Source organism: Orycteropus afer, unplaced genomic scaffold (assembly GCF_000298275.1).
Source record: "Orycteropus afer afer isolate SDZICR_OR568_19922 unplaced genomic scaffold, OryAfe1.0 scaffold00004, whole genome shotgun sequence".
NCBI lineage: Eukaryota > Metazoa > Chordata > Mammalia > Tubulidentata > Orycteropodidae > Orycteropus > Orycteropus afer.
In genome coordinates this window covers 3,808,194-3,828,804 of record NW_006921591.1, presented here as the reverse complement: position 1 = coordinate 3,828,804, position 20,611 = coordinate 3,808,194, and the positions used below count along the sequence as shown (strand labels likewise).

The following is a 20,611-nucleotide window of genomic DNA, read 5'->3' as shown; positions in this document are numbered from 1 at the left end:
GGGTTTGAACTACCAGCCTTCTGAAGAAACATATCAGATTTGTTTAAAAAAAAAAAAAATCATGGTTTCATCATATAGTTTAGAAATCAGTATTAGAAAAAATTGATTAGTATGAAAAGAATGATTCTCCACTGAATTACTGAAATATTTCTAACAATCCAGAATGATTAGAAGGAAAACAGATGCCAGATCCTATTTTGTGTTAAGGGTTCCTCTGTCCCATTGTATATGTAAGGTAATGGCATCTGAATAGGCATATTTTTTAATGCTCAGAATGATGGTTTTTCTACCAAGTCTGATTCACAGGAAAATCAAGTGAGGCAGCTTCAATCCTATAAGCAGGTCTGCTCATAATGGCATGGCTAACAGGTGCAGAGCCACACAGCATAACACCAACAAAGCCTGAACAACTCAGTCCATAGCTCACAGGACCAAGGAACTTGCCAAAGTATGTGATTAAGAACAAAGTTATCTTTATGGTCATCTCTTCATTACCAAGATAACTCAACTGGAGATTTTTTTTGGAAATGCCAGATTTGGAAATGCAGTTCTTATAGACTGCACTGCAATGTCATGAAGATTATACCAGAAAACAAATTGATGTGCATAGATAATCTTCTGTACATACCAGAATATTAAATCTCAGGAGTAAAGAGGAGCTAAGATATAAAATCAAGGGTGAGGGAAACAGAGCACAATGAAAGGCATAATCAGTGGCTTCCTAGAAAGAAATGCGCCTGGATGTCCCGTGTGCTCGCTGGGCGTTACCTTGGGTGGCGCTCTTCATTGTTTTCACTAACTTTCCCCTTCCAGCTCCAAAACCATTATTTCCACAGTCCAGGTCACTGTCACTACCACTGCCACGGCTGGCAGAGTACGCACACACTCTGGGTACCTTGTCCTAAATGAGTAATATGAGACTGTTAAGATTATTAATGAAAATTAAGAAGGGGCAGAACATCCTGTGGTGATGTGAAACATTTCATACTTGGTTGTCATTGTGTGCAGAGTTGCCTTCCCATTGCACAGCCCCTCCCAGAAGAACAACTCTGGTTTGTCAATCTGTCTACCTTACTTGGAGCTGGAGCAGTCTAGCCAATTACCAGAGCCGTAGAAACGGGACCCACAATAATGAAGCCATCAACCACACTCTGCCATTGTGCCAGGCCCAGTAACATTGCCACAGTTACTGGCTCTGCATTTTGCTTCCTTCTTTATAGGGTCTTATTTTTCTTGAGTGCCTATTATGAGCTGCTCTTCCAAGACTAATGGCCTGTTTATTTAACTGATCTTATCAGTGGCTTTGAAGCATCAGGGTCTCTCAAAAATCAACCTTGGGAGCAAAGAATAAATGTTTACCTAATTTATAACTTTCTTCCAGTCCCCAAAAAGGACAGTAGCCTTTAGGAAAATAAGCAAGTGCTGGCCCCTTATAATTCTCTAATTTACTGGTGGTTCATAGGTCAAGGGACTCAGCTTTCCTTTTTGCTCACATGCTCACATAACCTGACCCTGGGGGTTGACACTGGTGTGAGATCATGACACATTCAGCGATATCTGAGGCAGCTAACACTGTATCAACAGTGTTTCCTACTGTGCACACAAGTGGATTACTAGATTTAGGACTGCAACTCCTGTGTATAGAATTGAGGGTGTTTGGGATTTGCTTATATGTTTCCAGACTGTCTCATTAGAGTCTATTACTCTCCATCCATGACAATGTTTCAGATACATACACATGGGAGAGGTTCCTAGGGTTGGTTAGGAGGTAGTTATGTTTTGGGGATTATAAAACACATTTTAAGATGAAAACTCCCTCAGCAGCAGTCATACTTTCTAGCAGTCACTTATTCAGTTTTTTTTTTTTTTTAATTCCTTTACTTATTCACCCACTGAGCAGATATTTATTGAGTACTTACTATGTGCTGGGACACTATACTGGGTTCATAGTGTTCAATACAACAGATCCAGGTATTGGGGGATTATCTAGCAGGAAAATACTAGGGAAAGAGCCCATGATCTACTGCCTATGGCTCTAGGTAACCCTGTGTCTAGTGTTCCAAAAGAACTGCAGTAATACTTTCTGGGTATAATGAGATGAATTCTTTCATCCCTCCATTCAACACACACTAATTGAACCAGGTGCTGTGCTGGACCCTGGAAATACATAGTTTAACTCTTGCTGCAAACTTTCTCAGTCTTGCAGTCAGTGAAGCAGGGTTCTAAGATCCACACCACAGTGGTGACTCTTACAAGTTGGGGTAGGCTTTCCAAGTGATGAAGTTGGTGCAAGATGATGATGAAGGGGTCCTTCGAGGGATATACATGTTGCTGTCTGTGTATGTTATGTGAGGAGTGCCCACCATTGCACGGAGAAGAAACAGGGCTCTACCTTGGCCAGTGTGGAGAAACCCTCTTTCTTCCCTAAATTTTTAGGAATGACTTCTCTCTTCTTTGCCACTGTCACCACCTGTTGTTCCTGAAGTGCTTTCTCTCTCCAACACCGGGTGTCTGTCAGGATTTTCTCAATATTCCAGCCCCCAAAACAAGCACAGTCAGTCCTTTAGAGAAGGGCTTTGCTTCTCAAAGTGTGTTCTATAGACCAAGCAACATCAGCGGAAACTTGTTAGAAATATTTAGACCTCACACCAGATGTATGATTCAAAACTTGAGAAGGTGGCAAGATACGTTTTACCAAAGCCTTCTGGTGATCCCAATGCCCACTCAACCACTGATTTTGAGGAGTCCTAAAACTTTTGTGTCTAACTTAAGGCATGAGTACAGTGATGTCTTCATTTGCCTCTCAGACTCATGTTCTGCAGAAGCAGCTATTGTGAGTGATGGATGTGGAGTCTAGAGGGCTGTGTTCTAGGTCTGGCTCCATGGTAACTTTCCCTTGGACCTTGGGTACAATCCAGCTTCTCTTTGAGAGTTTGTGTCTTCCTTTGTAAGATGATGCTGAGGCCCCAGGGTACTTCCAATTTTACTCATCCAGGGTGTCCATACTGAGGTGCTAAAGGCTGAAAGAAGAATCAGCCACGCCAGGTGTGGGGAAATCTCAGATGTGGGTTAGTTTGAGTATTCCCTCATTATAGTTGTCCAGAGACTCCAGTGAAAATAGTGGTGGGGCTCCTGATGCTTGGATGGGAATGCTAAAAGCAGCAGAAGTGAGAGGGATAAGTGAGGGATGGGCAGCTCTAGTGATTGAACAACATGTCCTTCCCTCTACCTTGTTCACTGCCAGCTACCATTAAGACTCTGCAGGGGGTCAGCCCCAGGATGAGCTGAGAAAGAGTGAACAGGCTAAACATAGTCCAAGTAACAAGCTACAAGGTATAAATGAAAGGGAGATTAGAAGGAATACAAGTAACCACTGGGGGCAGATGGGCGTGGGGTGGGGTGGGTGGGTAAGCTGAGTTGCTGGGACACAAGCTCCTCCCCAGGTCCACTCACATATCAGGAGGCCTGTACGTGGGTGGGGGAAGATCCCATAGTCAAAATGATAGAGATTCAAGAAATCAAGTCTCGATGAGCCTAGCAGTCACTTGACCATTCCAGGCCTGTTTATTCATCCATAAAGAGGATATAATTATATCTGCTTTACCACTCTCAAAGGAGTAATGTAAAGGTTAAGTTAAATGATGAGATAATGAAAAAAATCATTATTAATAGTGTCCTGTGGTTTGGGAGAGTGAGCTGTTCCACAATGTGTAATCAGGGGAGAGCATCTATACCTCACTAATCTTCATGTAGATCAGTGATCATTTTGAACTCCTCAGAGTAAAGGGGTCCCAAGGACTCAATGTGTTACTTAATTCTGGGAAAAGGTGAGCCTTGAATCTGTTTTTACTCAGTAAGCCAACAGCAAATTTGATGGAAAATTACATCTCTCAAAAAAGTTGTTTAACGAGTTTACTTTTTGCAGTCAGGACCAACAGGTATATGCATCCTCCCATCCATTTGTTCCTTACCTGGGTCTCAGCAGCAGAGTTTGCAGCCGCCCAGTCTGGCTCACTTGCCATTGTGGTTTCAGCATATTCAAATGATAGGCAAGTCTGAGGCCTCGGCTCTGCTTCATTCTGCTTTTGGGAAGTGAGTTTTCCTATAGAAGGAAATGTGTATGAAGTCACAGACTAGCTTTCGACAACCCTTTACAACTTTAGGAAGGGAAATGGGGAAAACATTCAGAAATAATAAAAAGGTCCAAATTCAGTGAAAGCTGGGTTTCCTTGGGCATTCTGTCATAAGCAAGACTGTGTTAACTGAACCATCTGCATAATTACATGTCTCTCCAGAGGACTACCACCCTGGTAATTCTAAGGAAAAATGATTTCTGGCTACTTTTCCCTAAGACCTTGATAGACTTTGAATGTTAAAAGGGTTCAGTGGGCAAACTGTCTGGGAAACACTGAGGTTATTCCTCAAATAATGCTATTCATTAAATAATAAACAGGTTTCTGTTTTTTGAGGCCTTCTCAGAGCCTTCACTGTACCAATATCATGGTTTCCAAAAAGAAGATTATAATGTGCAGTCTTTCCCAAACAGACTTGAGCACTGGAGCTCTGGTGGTGCAGTGCCTAAGGCATTTGACTGCTAACCAGAAGCCTGGTGGTTCAAATCCACCATCCACTCCTCGGAAGGAAGGTTGGGCAATCTACTTCCATTGTGATACCACCTCAGAAACCCAAGGAGGGACTTGAGCAGGGAACTTGTATTTTCCTGTGATACCTATTACCATCTTTTGAATAGCACATTTTGAGGAAACTTTGCTCTGAGGCCTAAGGCCCTTGAACATCTTGTAAGGCAGTGTTCCTCCAGATGGAATGTGAATGTTTTTTGTTGGAGTCCCTTGGTGGTACAAATAGTTAACTTGTCAGCTGCTAATCCAAAAATTGGAGTTTTAAGTCCACCCCAAGGGGCCTCAGAAGCAAGTCCTGGTATTCTACTTCCAAAGATAAGCCACTAAAAACCCAATGGGACAGTTCTACTCTAACACATACGGGGTTGCCACGAATCAGAATTGACTCTACAATAATCGATGGAACTTTTGTTAAATTGGTCTGTGTTGGGGTCTAAGATTCTGCATTTCTGACAACCTCCCAGATGATGTTCATGATGCTGGTCCATGGACCACACTTTGAGTAGAAAGGATAATACCTACTGCCATCAAGTCAATTCTGACTCATAGCTACCCTATAGGACTGAGTAGAACTGCCCCATATGCTTTCCAAGGCTGTAGATCTTTATGGAAGCAGATTCCCTCATCTTTCTTCTGTGGAGCGGCTGGTGGGTTGAACTGCCGATCTTTGGGTTAGCTGCAGAATGTCTTAGCCACGGCACCACTAGAGCTCCTAAGGGTATAATAAGGCCTTATCAATTAACATAGTATAAATGAAGAAAGTTTCTTCACTACCTATAATACTAGATTAACCTACAGAGTGCATTCCTTCATCATGCCAGAAAGGAGAATTGCTGTTATTGCCTTCCAGCCTCAACAATTATCAACAGGACATGGCAGGGACAGTCTCTCAACAGCATACTGCTGTGAGCACAGTCTAAGTAACTGTTTTCATCAGCATTGAAGCGTTTGTACAGTTGCTTCCCTTTTTGATATGGGGGTAAAAGAATAACCACATAAAATGCATATGTTAAGCAGAAGTGCATGCTCTAAAGAGGTTCTTGTTTCACTTTCCTTTTGTCTCAGTCTGTTCCCCATCCCCTAGTTTTCAAAAGGAGTCATTGTCTTTCAGTTTATACAATAAAAGTTTTTTCTGTCATTTACTTTATACAATGACAAAACTCATTAGTACCCTTTGGACTTCTTGTCACAGGGATCCCACTATTTCCTGGAACAAATTTCATCATGTGTGTGGCATATTCTGCTAAATAGGGCAATCTACTTCTGTAGTGATACCACCTCGGAAACCCAAGGAGGGGTCGCTATGAGTCGGGTTCGACTCGATGGCACACAACAACAACAACAACAATGGCCACAGAGAAGAGAGACATCTTGGAAAGCTGGTGGTCCCTGCCTCTGGACCACAGTGATGGAACCATTCAAAGGACAGGAAGCTTCAAGGTAGATGACACAAAAAAATGACCTGCAGTCTGTTGACCTCACTCTCTACCATATATTACTTTTTTTGTTTTTAACCAATTCTTCATGACAGTTTAATTAAGACACAACCCTTACAAAACCAGTGCAGTGAATGAATATTAGCAGCACGATCAGAACAATCTCCTTCCTATCCCCTTCTTATGAAGCAATTCAAGGCTTCTGGTTTCTATTCAATTTGTTATAATGACAGTGTTTAATCACGGAGTCTACTCGCCAGTCTGCTGCTGAATTGAGGTCACACATGTGACTATTCAGGCATGCAGCACATAATCTATAACTAAGATTTCGCCCCTGAATCTCTGGAAGCTGTGTCATTAATTAACAATGCATTTATTTCAAAAATAATATGCATTACAGCCTTTTAAAATGTAGCCTTGGCTTGGAATGAGCAGAAGTATACAATGGAACATTCACGGCAGTTGGTATTACTGAATGAAGGAAGAACTCAGCCATGGGAATAGCCCAATCCCATTTATTCAAAGATGTTTAATTAAAAGTCTTCTTTTCTAATTTCTCTGAAGCCTGTAATGTGGTCTCTACTCGTGGCTTCCTCCTTTCTATTCATGAAATCATAAATGAAAGCCTGTAATTTTAGAGTTCCATTTCATATACTTAAACAAGTTGTAAATGCAACATAAGACATACAAGTTAAAAATTATTTAGTGTCATCTTGGGCTACAATAATTATTTTTAATCTTTCGGGAACAATGAAAAAACTTTGACCCCCTTCCCTGGCACTGTCTTTATTCATGAGAGCTTGCTTCAATTGACTGCAAGAAAGAATGGTCCTTCTCAACGAGAAGGTCTGCTCTACTCTATTGCAGTTAATGCACAATCTACTGCTGATATATCAAACTAAGTCTTTTAGAGTTCAACATATAAATATATTTGAAAAGTACAGGACTATGTCACAAGACATGTTTCTTGCTAGAGTGCAAACAATATTTCAGCTAAATTTATATCTTGGGCTTAAATTGGTCTATATTCAAAGTTAAGTTCTGAAAGACAAAATCCTATAAATGAATGTCTGTGTGGTTTTTTCTTAACCAATTTAAATATCCATATACTGGTACTTAAATGTTCGTCTTTTTTATATATGTGTGCATGACTTAATATAATCCTATAGATGATGCTTAGTATATGCTGTTTTGCTTTTAGGTTGAGGACATGTACTGACATTCACTCATCAGCATTTCTATCCAGCAGAGGCCACTGACTTGCTCACCTCCTGGTGAGCTGCCTATTTTCCATTTTTTTCAGAAAGTACATGACAGTGGGTAGGAAAGCAATCTAATTTGAAAGGTAATTGGCATTTTACCTGAGGATGCTGGTTTGGGGAGGCGACTTTGAAGAGGTCGCATCCCTCTGGTGGTAATGGGGTCAGATGTGGAATGGACAATGGTAATATCCACAGAGCCCTGGTTGTCTGCAGAGGAAGGCACTTCTTGGTCAAGGGTTTGGGCTCTGATGGAAGAAGCTGCAGAAAGGGCTGGCTGGACAGACAGGATGGGCTCTGTGTCTTCTGGGGAGTCTGATTTGCATATGTACCGTCCTGTTGAGCGATTTCCCGAGTCTGGCAGTGGGAAGGTTCCAATCCCACTGTCTAGTGTTCTCATCTGGCAGCATGATTCTGGGACAAAGTAACAAAGTAAGGATTAGAGAATGCTGACATACAAGGATCATGTATAGTTGGGCATGATCTCAGGGCAAGGAGATATCGTGAGGAAAGGAGTTAAGAGAAAGAAAAATGGCAAACATTTGGTAATAATATTACTGGTATCATAAATTTCTAGTGAAGTCTACAAAACAGACAATTAACTGAACATGAAAATGTTCCCTATGAGGTAAGAAGGCCAGCCGATTACAGGCAGCAATAGTCACAGGTACATATACTCTGGATGGCTGTCTATTGTTATAGTAGAAAAGGAACATTCATTAGAGACCAACAATCATTTTTGATTACCCTTATTTCAATCTGAACTACATGACTTCAGCCAATTAGGTGAAAATTATTAACTGAAATAAAATGAGTAATGAACACAAAAAACAATTTGAAGGGATGTCCTAACAAAGGTAATTGTGTATCACTTGCATGAATTATTATCCATTCAGCAGTTAACTAAATCTCTAGCCTCTCAATTTGTCAGGACAAGAAATTTACATGTTCTAAGGGTCATCCCAGAGGGTACCCCAGAGGGTACCTTACCCACTGTAACATCACTTAGCATGTGTGCTTCATTTGACCCAATTGTCATTTGGGTCTTCATGAGAAAACTATCTTTCAGTTTATACAATAAAAGTTTTTTCTGTCATTTACTTTATACAATGACAAAACTCATTAGTACCCTTTGGACTTCTTGTCACAGGGATCCCACTATTTCCTAGAACAAATTGCATCATGTGTGTGGCATATTCTGCTAAATACGTGTCATGTTCAAAACAAATTTTATAGATAGAGAAAAAATATAATAGCTAAAGAAATTGTGAGATATCTAACTTCCAAGATGGTAGTTTGGTTTACCCAAGCTGACAAGACAGCTTTCAAGATCTTGCTGCCTCCTGTTTATATGATATTCTTGGAATGAAACAGCTTAGTAAAGTTTACATCAACCTCTTGATGTAAAGAGTAAGACTGCATAATGGGCACAACTCAGTGTTGTTTAGGGAATATAATAGAATGAGATGTAATCTTGGTGTTGAGAGGCTCAACAGCTAACGTTTCTTTGGTGGTCTATGGAACGGTGGCTTGGAATGTGGTCTCTACCAATAAATAACAGTGTGACCCTGCAAAAGTTTCTTAACCTCTTGGGGTCTCAGGTCCCTTACATGGTTACTCTGAGGATTAAAATATGTCCATTATCAAAGCCCGAGAACTTCAAATGATGCTTAGCATACTGTGTTAGATAAATGAATGAATAGTGAATATGCAAAGTGTTTAGTATATTTATTAGATATTAGTAGATATCTCATAGGTAAATAGTTTAAAATTAAGTATTTCTTATACACAATCTCATTTAATCTTCAGAAATTAGTATCCAAACATCAGAATCTACCTATTCCTCTACCCTCCTCCAGAAAACCGTTTTGCTGTGAGTAGAATTCTGGGAATTTTCTAATACTATGATAAAAACAAAGGAGTTCTGGTGGTGTAGTGGTTAAAGCATTCGGCTGCTAACCAAAAGTCAAACACACCCGCTGCTGAATGGGAGAAACATGAGCCAGTCTGCTTTTATAAAGATTTATAGCCTTGGAAACCCTTTGGGGGAGGTTCTACTCTGTCCTGTAGGTATTCTGTGGGTTCGAATCTACTCTATGGCTGTGAGTATAATAAAAACAAGAGTGGGAAGGGAGAAAGTCAGACTTTGTAGGTTCTCGTAGGTTTAGTGTTTGGTTTTTTAAAGAAGTTTGGATGATAAAAAGAGAGATGTCAGTCTCCAATGCGATATTTAATAGGAAGAAGCAGGTCCCCTTTCTCTGGCATGGTGCCCATTTAATGTCTCATATATTGTCAGATCTCAGGGAGGGGTTATAGACCAATGTCTCAGTGATGCTTTCCTCTCCCAGGACCACTAAGGCTTAACTTTAGCCCTCATTCATCTCAGGACCTCCACCTTGTAACTTTACTTTTAACCAGCCTTATAGATTATTCATGATCTTTTTTTATTCATTTTTGAGAAATGGTGGCCTGTTTGAGAAACGATCAGCTGTTTGCATGGAGAGGCTCTACCAGAACTCTGTAAAAAAGAAAGACTGCTATTCAGATCCAGAGTCCTTTCTTCATATTAGCCTGGATATACAATAATCTTTAAATTTAACAGGTTCACATGCTGTACTTGCACAATTCTGAATTGAGATATCTCAGTTCCACACAGAAGTAAGTGCATCCTCATCAGTACTGACCCAGTCTTTGGAGATGGGAATCAATGATCATTGGATGCAACAGCTGAGATGTGTTAGATCCTACATGCCAGGGCTGCCAGCCATAATAACTTACTCCCAGCATTCTCAGTTCTACTTACTCTTGAACCAAAGAGTGCTCAGCAACTTTTTTCCCTGTTAGTGAAGATGGTTCACCAAAATTCTGACTGCTTATTACAGCTACTGAAGGTCCCTGGGTTGCACAAACACTTTGCTCTGGGCTACTGACTGAAAAGATGGCAGTTCAAACCCTGGTACCCAGTGGCACCTGACAAAAGTCCTGGTGATCTGCTTCTATTGAGAGTTATAGCCAAGAATCCCTGTGCAGCAGTTCTACTTGGTAACACATAGTGTTGCCATGGGTCAGAATTGACTCAATGGCAGCAGGTTTATTATAGATACCAGAATCCCTGGGTGGTGAAAATAATTAATGTGCTTGGCTGCTAATCAAAAAGTTGGAGGTTTGAGTACTTCTAGAAGTAACTTGGAAGAAAGACCTGGCAATCTATTTCAGAAAAATCAGCCCTTGAAAACCCTATAGAGTTTTCATCTCTGACACACATGGGGTTGCCAATCAGAATCAACTTGATGGTAACTGGTTTTGGTTTATTATAGCTACTAAGAGTTCATTGCTTCCTTTGTGTCATCACTTTCCATCTCCACAAAAACCTTATAAGGTAAGAACTATTTTGCTATTTTACAAATGTAGTATCACACCATGTTCAAAGAGGCTAATTAATTTGCCCAAGTCATATGCTATAAATAAAAATCCAGGCTTGGTCAACCACAAAGACCATGCTCTGAGCCCACACTATATTGATTGTCCACAAAAAGCACAGCTAAATTTCAGAAGTAGGATCTGCTTAGGTAAGAGTTAGCCACTGAGGCAACCACGTGAGAAGCTCGCAGCATGCCCCCCTACTCCTAGGCAGGGCTCCAGCTACCCCACTCTGGGATTGGTGCGGAGCTCTGAATTCTAGGTTGGCTCCCACTCCTCCACATTCTGTAGTTGGAGTCTATGGCCCAAATCCCTGGCAGTTCTACGCAGTTGCTGAGAACCACAATTGCCTATTAGCTTTTCCCTTTGACCTTTGGACTGGCTCCTTAGACTTCCATGCAGGTGTTGATCTAGAGTTTACATTGCCTTCCTGGGCTTGGTGATGGGCACTGCTTCCAAGGGCAGTTTTTCTTGGTTTTGTCTAAAAACTGTCTCTCCCCCATATATGTTATGGCTCAAGCCTCAGAGAGCACTGAATTCAGTCCCTTCAAATGGAAATTCAAAAAGTAAAGTGAGCTTCTTAGCTGCTGTTTAGTGATCATTTAGATATAGCCCTCAGACACTAAAGCCTGTATATGTTGGCATGACCTATAACACAAGTCCATGAGGCAGCTGTAGGAAATAGGGCAGAGGAGGGGTCTGGTACAGGAAAAATGGTGAAAGCAGCTGGAGTATATCTGGTGCTCTTCCAAGGACATCAACATTTCCTGGTTTCTATCCCCTTATTTTCCTTTCCCTTTAACATACAATATTATCATACTAGAATCTATAAAATAGGATTTTGGGTAGGTATTAGGGACTTCTCTGTCTGAGATTTGTGTACACTGACATTAAGCTCTGAAACTACTTGCTATTAAGGCCATTTTTATTTCTAAAAAATTACAGATGCCAAATCTGCAGTGAATGTGAAGGACTCATTTTTAAGTAACTATGAAATGAGATGCAGACAATCAGGGGCTCAGACACCATATGCAAGTTTCACCCTCAAGCAAATTTCTAGAGTCTGTGTAAAGCTTTGGAAAGTGGGAGCTTAAACTGAAAATGCTGACATTGCCTTTGTGTAGTTTCTTTAAGGCACTATTAGTTTTGTGCAGTTCATAAAAAATATTTTAACCTGAAAAAATGTTAGATATTGTGCTTCTGAAGCCAGTTAATTTTTCCTTGGAATTAGAAAGGACTCATGAAATAATTAAATGGTCATGGTAGGAACAAAGTTCAAAGGGGTGAGTCTGCCTTGCATCTTGAATGAGTTGACGCAGACTTGATCTTGACTAGTGTTAAGTTCACAGTTGTGGCTGTTCGTTCAGCTGCAAATAGGGCCTTGCTAAAGAGTCCAGGGATTGGGTCTCTGTATGGACTAGCCAGATTCATTCTTCCACAGTCACCAAGTATATCTCTAACCCTTGGGTGGCCCTCTGACTTCCACATGTCTCATTTGCCATTTTTCTCTGTCTCTATCAAGATGAGTTCTCTCATTTATCACCACCAGCAAGCTCCAGACATTTTAGGAGATGACTTATAGCAGATCTTACCACTCCTTTTAAAGTCATGACACACAGCAAAAACAGATGGCTCATTGGGGCAAACACTGGCCACCTAAGAGTTGGGCAAGCTCCATCTCAGCATATCTGGAACCCATTTGGGACACATCAGTAGCAAAATGATAGGGAACTTCTTACTTGTGATGGACTCAGTGGTGATCTTCTTTTACTGAGACTTTAAATACATAATTGGCATAATCTTGGCATGCAAGGAGATGGACACCTTTAAAGTCTCTTAGCACCTGATATGGGCATTTCTATAAGGTGTTCTTCTCTTTTTTTGGTGTGAGGGAGAGGGCAGGAGGGAAGAATGTCAAAAGTGTTTAGATTGGGAATATTGCCTGGCATCAAGACTTCAGAAAAAGAGGGTAGTTACTATGCCTAAGAGGAAGATAAGCAACCTGAAATGCAGCCAGTGAGAGTGAGGTTCTGCATTGGATATTTAAACTGTTTATTTAGGGTGTGTGATGTAAAATCCCCACTTATCTATCTAATGAGTTTAAGCCCTGATGCTTCCTGCTCCCATCTGCCTTGACAGATGTCCTCAGTTTCATCTGAAAATTAGGTCATTTTATCTTCATCCTGGGGGCAGTGGTGGTGCGGTGGTAGAATTCTTGCTTTCCATGTGGGAGAATCAGGCTCAATTCCTGGCAATGCACCTCATATGAAGTCATTACCCATCTGTCAATGGTGTCTTGTGTATTGCTACAATGTTAAACAGGTTTCAGTGAAGCTTCCAGATTGATGGACTAGGAAGAAAGACCTGGAGATCTACTTTTGAAAGGCAGCCACTGAAAATCCCACAGAACATAACTGTCCTATCTGTTGTGCATGGAGTTGCTATGGAAGCCGACTCAATAGCTGCTAACAACAACATCTTCATCCTAGGAGTGCTTTGAGGCTTTGAGGACTAGTAACAGAATCTGTGATACACAGCATAATGCCTGCAGCAGATACACAGTTATTATTCAGAAAATGGCAGCTATTCCCAAAATAAGTATTATTAGGTGGTAAGTCTCCTGGACTGCCAGAAGAAGAAAACAAATCTGTCTTGGAACAAGTAGAACCAGAACACTCTTTAGTTGCAAGGATAAAGAGACTTCATCTCAGGTACTCTGGACATGGTGTCAGGAGGGCCCTGTCTCTGAAGAAAGACATCATGCTTGGTAAAGGAGATGGTCAGTGAAAAAGAAGGTGACCCTCAATGAGATGGGCTAACACAGTGACTGCAACAAAGGGCTCAAATTCAGCAGCATTTGTGAGGATAGTACAGGACTGGGCCGTGCTTTGTTCTGTTGTATGGAGGATTGCTGTGAGTTGGAATGGACTCAGTGGCACCTAACAAAAACCTAACAAGCCTCCTGGAGCAGAACTGGATTTTATTCATCTTTTCAGTACTCCCATATAAGCACAATCATGATTCTATCATTGCCCTTATGCTACAGTATGGTAGTTATATGCACTGGACTGATAGAAAACCTGGCAGGGGTCTTGCCATTGCTTAGCACAGTGTCTGGCACATTGCCAGCTATCACTGGTGTTTAATGAATGAGTGGATGGTTGAAAAAATAGCTCTAATCTTTAGAAAAGTTCTTTCTATTAAAATGAATGTGAAGCTTTTGTTTTGAAATCTGAATATGCTTTGTGTTATGAATCCAGCAACCAAGGAAAATAGCTGACTTCCTACTTCTGTGTAGTTCGTTTCACATTCAACCAGACTTCATTAATTCAGATGACCAGAGGGATAAAACCATTCAGAATTATTGAATATTTTAAAGACTGAGTTCTTAATGCATTCAAGCCTTTAGAACAAGGGTCAATGACTGAGACAAAGGATGGCCAGTGGAATGGCACTTTAGCTGGTGTTGCAGTCCCCTCCCTCACCTCTTTGCATTATAGTGCCTTAGTGCCTGAAGGTCCCAGACCTCGCAAAACTCAGTGTGGCAGTATCATCACTCTTTCCCTCATTCTCAGGGATTTCTAGATGAGAAAAGCTCACTCATGCTGAGTGCCAAAAAAAAAAAGCAAACTCACTGGCGTGGAGTCAGATTCAACTCATAGCGACCGCTTCTTGGGTTTTTGAGGCGGTATCACTATGGAAGTAGATTGCCCAGTCTTCCTTCCAAGAGTGGCTGGTGGGTTTGAACCTCCAGCCTTCTGGTTAGCAGTCAAATGCTTTAGGCACTACATCACCAGAATGCCCATGCTGGTATCCCACTTACCACCAGCACTTTGAACAGTGCGCAGACTGAGTCCTTCCTGAGTCAAGTTCCACAGTGGCCATTTGTAGATAAGATTACTCAGTAATTCCCTATATGGATTTACACAAAACAGTGAGTTGCTTGCTTTTAAAACAATTTGTTCTCTTAACTGAGTTGACTGGGTTTCTTCCAAACTTCTTTACACTATTCCTTCACATAGCAACGTTAGTTTTATAAATAGCTACAAAGAGAACAGTTTATTTCCAGCAGGATGCCAGTTAATACAAATTTCCAAGTTGGTGAAATGTGAATTAGCAGTGATTTTGGCAGTGTTGGAAAAATACCAACCATTAAATAACTTGTTCCCAGTCTTCTACAGATTATACTGTTTTATCCCTCCCTTCCCCCACACAGATCCCATTCCATATATCTTTAACTGTTTGGCGTTTTAAACCATAACTCTTGGTATTATTAATGTATCTATCCAAAGACACTATTATAGGACAGGGTTAAGGAAATATGACTTTAGTTCTAGATTATACTGCATGCCCAGAATGATGAACTGATAAAGAGCCTGCACTTCACAGTTGGAAAGACTAAGTGTAAAGAAAGACTTGCTTGGCTACCTGTCACTGTGTGACAACATGTGATTTTTTTTTACCTGTTCTGACCTAGTGAAATTATAACTCATTTTCAGTAAGCCTAGTACTGGGCGCATTACAAAGTAGGTTCTCAGTAAGTGTTTAGAAGTCACTGTTACAGAGAAGTGGCAGCTCCTGTAAGTAAATCATACACACACTCTGATGGATTTCAACAAACCAAACAAACCTATGTGGTCTGTATTATACTGCAGCACCTGGGTTTTTGTTGTTATGGTTGTTAGGGGCTATTGAGTTGGTTCTGACCCAGTGCACTACAGAATGAAATGCTGCCTGGTCTTGAACCATCCTCACAATTGTTGCTGTGTTTGAGGCCACTGTTTTAGCCCATTGTTGTCAATTCATCTCATTCAGGATCTTCCTCTTTTTTTGCTGACCCTCTACTTTACCAAACATGGTGTCCTTCTCTAGGGACTAGTCCCTTCTGACAACATGTCTAAAGTAAGCTAGACAAAGTCTTGCCATCCTTCCTTCTGAGGAACATTTTGGCTGTACTTTTTCCAAGAAAGATTTGTATGTTTCAATGGTAGTGCATTGTATAGTCAATATTCCTCACCAATATCATAATTCAAATATGTCAGTTCTTCTTTGGTCTTCCATTTTTCAACTCTCATATGCATATGAGGTGATTAAAAATACCATGCTGGTATAAGGCATACCTTAGTTTTCAAAGTGTCATTTTTGCTTTGCAACACTTTAAAGAGGTCTTTTTGCAGCAGAATGCTGGTGGTTCAAACCCACCAGCCACTCCTCAGAAGGAAGACTGGGCAATATACTTTTGCAGAGATACCACCTCGGAAAACCAAGGAGGGGTCGCTAGGAGTTGGATTCGACTTGATGGCAGTGAGTTTTTGTTTTTTGTTTTTGCAGCGGAATTGTCCAATGCAATATGCTGTTTGATTTATTGACTGCCTCTTCCATAGGTGTTGATTACAGACCCAAGTAAAATGAAATCCTAGACAACTTCAATATTTTCTTCATTTATCATGATGTTGCTTATGAGTATAGCTGTTAGAACTTTTGTTTTCTTTATGTTGAGATGTAATTCATACTGAAGACTGTAGTCTTTTGTTTTCATCAATAAGTGCTTCAATTCCTTTTCACTTTTGTAAAGCAAGGTTATGTCATCTGCATATTGCAGGTTGTTAATGAGTCTTCCTCCAATTCTGGTGCCAAATTCTTCATATAGTCCAAGCTTCTCAGATTATCTACTCAGCATACAGATTGAATAAGTATGGTCAAAGAATACAACCTTGACACACACCAGCCCTGATTTTAAACCATGCAGAATCCCCTTGCTCTATTCAAATGACTGCCTCCTGGTCTATATATAGGTTCCACATGAGAACAATTAAGTTTCCTGGAATTTCTGTTGTGTAGCACCTGGGTACATTTTACTAAATAACTACCTAAGTTATTATCTAAGCAATTACCTTTTGACAACCATTTCCTTTGGGATTAATTAATCAAAAGTACTAATGAACAGCCAATGAATATGGAGTAGATTACTGGAAGTTGGTTGAAGGCTGCCTTATGTATAGAAAGGATGAAGTCCATTTACCTTGAGAAATCCACTTTGGGGTGGCACGTTGAAAGTCTTTTTTTTTTTTTTTTTTTTAAGAAAAAGGTCTGAACAAGTGATATTTACTGATGCTCCTTTGCTCACAGACTTATTACAATCTCAGAGACCATTCCCAAATCTGTAAGCCACACTTTTCAGTTAGGAAAGGTTCAGCATATCTATCCTAAAAGTTTATATTTCTTTCTGTGCAATGATCTACCCTCTCTATGGATTCAAACAAACTACTTCAGTAATTGCAAGAGTTTTCCTTTTAGAACTTCTGCTTTATCTATAAAAGTTTCAACAACATGTGTGATGAGGTCCCACTACAATTCACCAGCCAGAAGGAAGGAGAGATTTATAGGTGTTTAATATTCACACCATCTTATTACTTAGCATGCTGTCCTTAATTTAAGTGGTCATGTAAATAAGTCTTTGTATGAGTTCTCTGCAGTTTCCTAAACAACTTTAAGCTACATGTGGCATTGGCAACAAAAACTTAAACTACAGATGGGAGAACAGATCTCTTTATTTGCATATCCTTCTCTTCATCTGTATGGCTAAAACAAGCTGGAAAAAAAAAAAAAAAAAATTGAAGCCTGTCTCCAAAGTCACATCAATTAAATGTAGTTTACCCATTCAAAGTTGATCCTGTGGTTCTGTCAAAGTAGTGAAAAATGACTTTCAGTTATTTATTCACAACCACAGGGTACTTGTTGGTTATGGCATTAAGATGACTTTCTGTGAAGGTAAATTCAGCTTGATAGCATTGGAATGCATGGGAATACTCAGCCACTAAGTTCAAATTGGATTTACGCTTCCTGAGATTTGAAAAATATATAGGAAATGTAAATTTGTTTTCCAATCACTTGTGCTCTCTTTGATATAAAGGAAGACAGTGACATTGGGAGTATTTTGGTATATGGTGAATGAATATGAGAAAAATGTAGGGAATGAATATGAGAAATAAAATAAAAAGCAAAAAACCAGAACACAAAACTCCTCTGGGAAGATGGAGGTCAAGTAATTTAAGCCAATATAAGAAGTGTCACCTCAGGCTGGGTTGGTATCCAATGAACCCACTATTGTGGTAGGATCTGACTCAAGGACCTGACTCCACCCATAACAAAAGAAAAAGCTAGAAATATGTACCAAATACCCACATTGGTCATGAAGTTACAGAAATCTTTCTTGAATTTATATACATATTTAGCTAGAATGACCCTTAAGTAAAAATTTCCTTAAATTTACTATAAGATGTGCTCCTGGCAGGCACTGTTACTAAAACCACCTCTTCTAAGCTTCTGGAGATGGTCCTTGCTCTAGAATTCTGAGAATTATTATGCAACCCTCTAAACCTTTTCTGATTTTACAGTTAAAATCACCTCCATACTTTTATCCTCCGATGGAAAATCTTTGAAGTTGTCACATAACCCCTTCCTATCTTGCTATGCTACTATACCTGCCTTGAAAACAATGGTTCAAATTGCTTGTATTATTTCCATTGTAAGGCACTCTGGTAGCACAGTGCCTAAGGCACTTGATTGCTAACCGGAAAGCTGGAGGTTCACACCCACCAGCCACTCCTTGGAAGGAAGGTTGGACAATGTACTTCCATAGTGATATTGCCTGGGAAACCCAAGGAGGGGTTGCCATGAATTGGGTCTGACTTGACAGCACATAACAACAACAACAACAACATGCAAGAGTAGGCTAATGTGACCACTACAAATTTCTGTCCAGTATTTGTTTTAGTTGGAAAACTGACCTGAGCTAAGCCTTAGATTGCAGACCCCTAGGTCCTGTTAGGAGCTCTGGTAGCATAGTGCCTAAGGCACTTGACTGCTCACCAGAAGGCTGGCGGTTCAAACCCACCAGCCACTCCTCGGAAGGAAGGTTGGGCAATCCTACTTCCGTAGTGATACTGCCTCGGAAACCCAAGGAGGGGTAGCTATGAGTCAGGGCTGACTCGACGGCACATAACAACAACAACAACAACAGGTCCTGTTTTGGAAGTCATCACTTCTGCCTCAAAACCCTTTTTTATGACAGTATAACATGTAACTATCCCAGTTCCCCACAATGCAATGATTGCAACTTGACCAATTTTCTAGACATCTGTCAAGTCTTGTCCTACTTAGTTTGACACTTTTCTAACTGAAAAACAAACAAGCTAAACCCAACTTACTCTAATCAGCCAAATATTTTAGAGTACATGTAGAAAAATGTAGAGCTACAATGACCCCAGCACTGATCCGTGATCACTATTTTTCTAATTGAAGAAATGTCAGCTCATTTTTCCCTTTTGTTCTCTCTTATTCTTGCCGATTCTCTATCCACAACAAAAAAACTCTACCCTCAACATTTTTTCTTCTAATTCTAATTTAGCTATTTACTTGCATCTTCTTTTAATTCACTTTTGGGCTGGTCCTTATGAAAGCCAGTTTAAAGGTCTAAACAAATGATGTTTACTGATTCTTCTGTGTTCACAGGCTCATCACATTCTCAAATTAGTAAATTATATTTTCCTCTTAGACAAGGTATAGCCTATCTATTCTAAAAGGTTATACTAGTTTCTGTTCAATGATCCAGCTTCTCTTACAGATTCACTTCATCTCTATCTGTCCTGCCAAAATGAAGTTAAAAGTTGAACAATTATTTGGTGTTTCTGATAGACACAGATGGTGATTATGGATATTTCTTTCTAAGCCTCTTCTAGTTCTCATCAGGCCTGCTGACTTATATGAACAACTGCCTCTACTCTCCATTTCACTGGCCTGGATAACATCTTCTTTGATAAGACACATGAGAAAAAGGAGGAAAGAAGATAATTTGGGGGTGAGGGTCTGATGGAAGAGATTCTAAATAGTCTTATTTGGCAAGAAGCATATAAAAAACAAAATGCACAGAGAATTTCAATCCTATCAATTTAGCAATTGATGAAAATATTATTAAAGATATTTATAGGCACATTGGTACTAAAATATTCTGTGTATCATTACTCTAACATGTTTAAATTAAAAATTTAAATGTAGCTACTCTAAAATGAGGGATTTCTTTAGTTTGCTTATATTACTATAACTACTGATTTTAATGAAAGGCCCCAGAAAGATAAGAATTGAGAGTTTATAGTTGTTTTTCTCCATTTGTCTCTGCATTTAACCGGCATTGTATTTTTTTTTAACTAGAGACACAAAGGCAGACAGCTCAAGTCTTTGTCCTCTTAAGCATTTTTGTTTTTGTTTTTGAAAAGTATTCATTTTAATATGCCTTACTTCCTTTGTAAGGATTTTAATTACTATAAGGAAATCTACTGTAAGTGAATATTCAAGGATCATTTAGTTTTCTTTTATGTGGATTTACTTGAAATGTGGGTGAAGAGAAGACTGAAGTTTGAGATGAGCCTATCTTTCTATTTCAGTTGTCAACTTCCGTAGAGTTGCCATAACAAAATATGAGAGAAAGCCTTGAAAAAAATAAAATTAAAAAATGAATCTGCAATAACCTTAAATGCATCCAAGAAGAAAAAGTACAATATTTGTAAGAATATAATGAAGTCCTGCACTTAACATTGTAAAATTCATAATCTTTGCCACCCAACAAAATTATCAGGCATGCAAAGAAGTAGGAAAATATGACCCATACTACAAAGAAAAATAAATCCATATAAATAGGCACAGAAATGAAATAAATAAATAAATAAATTAGGTCTAAAATGGTTGTTATAGATATTATAAATGTGCACAAAAATGTAAAGGAAACCTTTACACATTAAATAAATAAAAATACCAAAATGGTAATAATACAAAGGAAAAAATATAGCATTTTAAAATT

General features: G+C 39.6%; 1 protein-coding gene across 1 annotated transcript in view; it reads right to left on the bottom strand.

The window, feature by feature from the left end:
* Positions 1 to 721: 721 nt before the first annotated feature.
* The window catches only part of NCKAP5 (NCK associated protein 5), a 988,332-nt gene continuing 968,442 nt past the window's right edge, over positions 722 to 20,611 (bottom strand). The window contains exons 15-17 of the mRNA XM_007938042.2: positions 7,438 to 7,749; positions 3,972 to 4,102; positions 722 to 901 (exon numbers count right to left, since the gene is read on the bottom strand). Of these exons, the coding sequence (XP_007936233.2) occupies positions 722 to 901; positions 3,972 to 4,102; positions 7,438 to 7,749 (623 nt within the window). The remainder of the gene's footprint in view (positions 902 to 3,971; positions 4,103 to 7,437; positions 7,750 to 20,611) is intronic.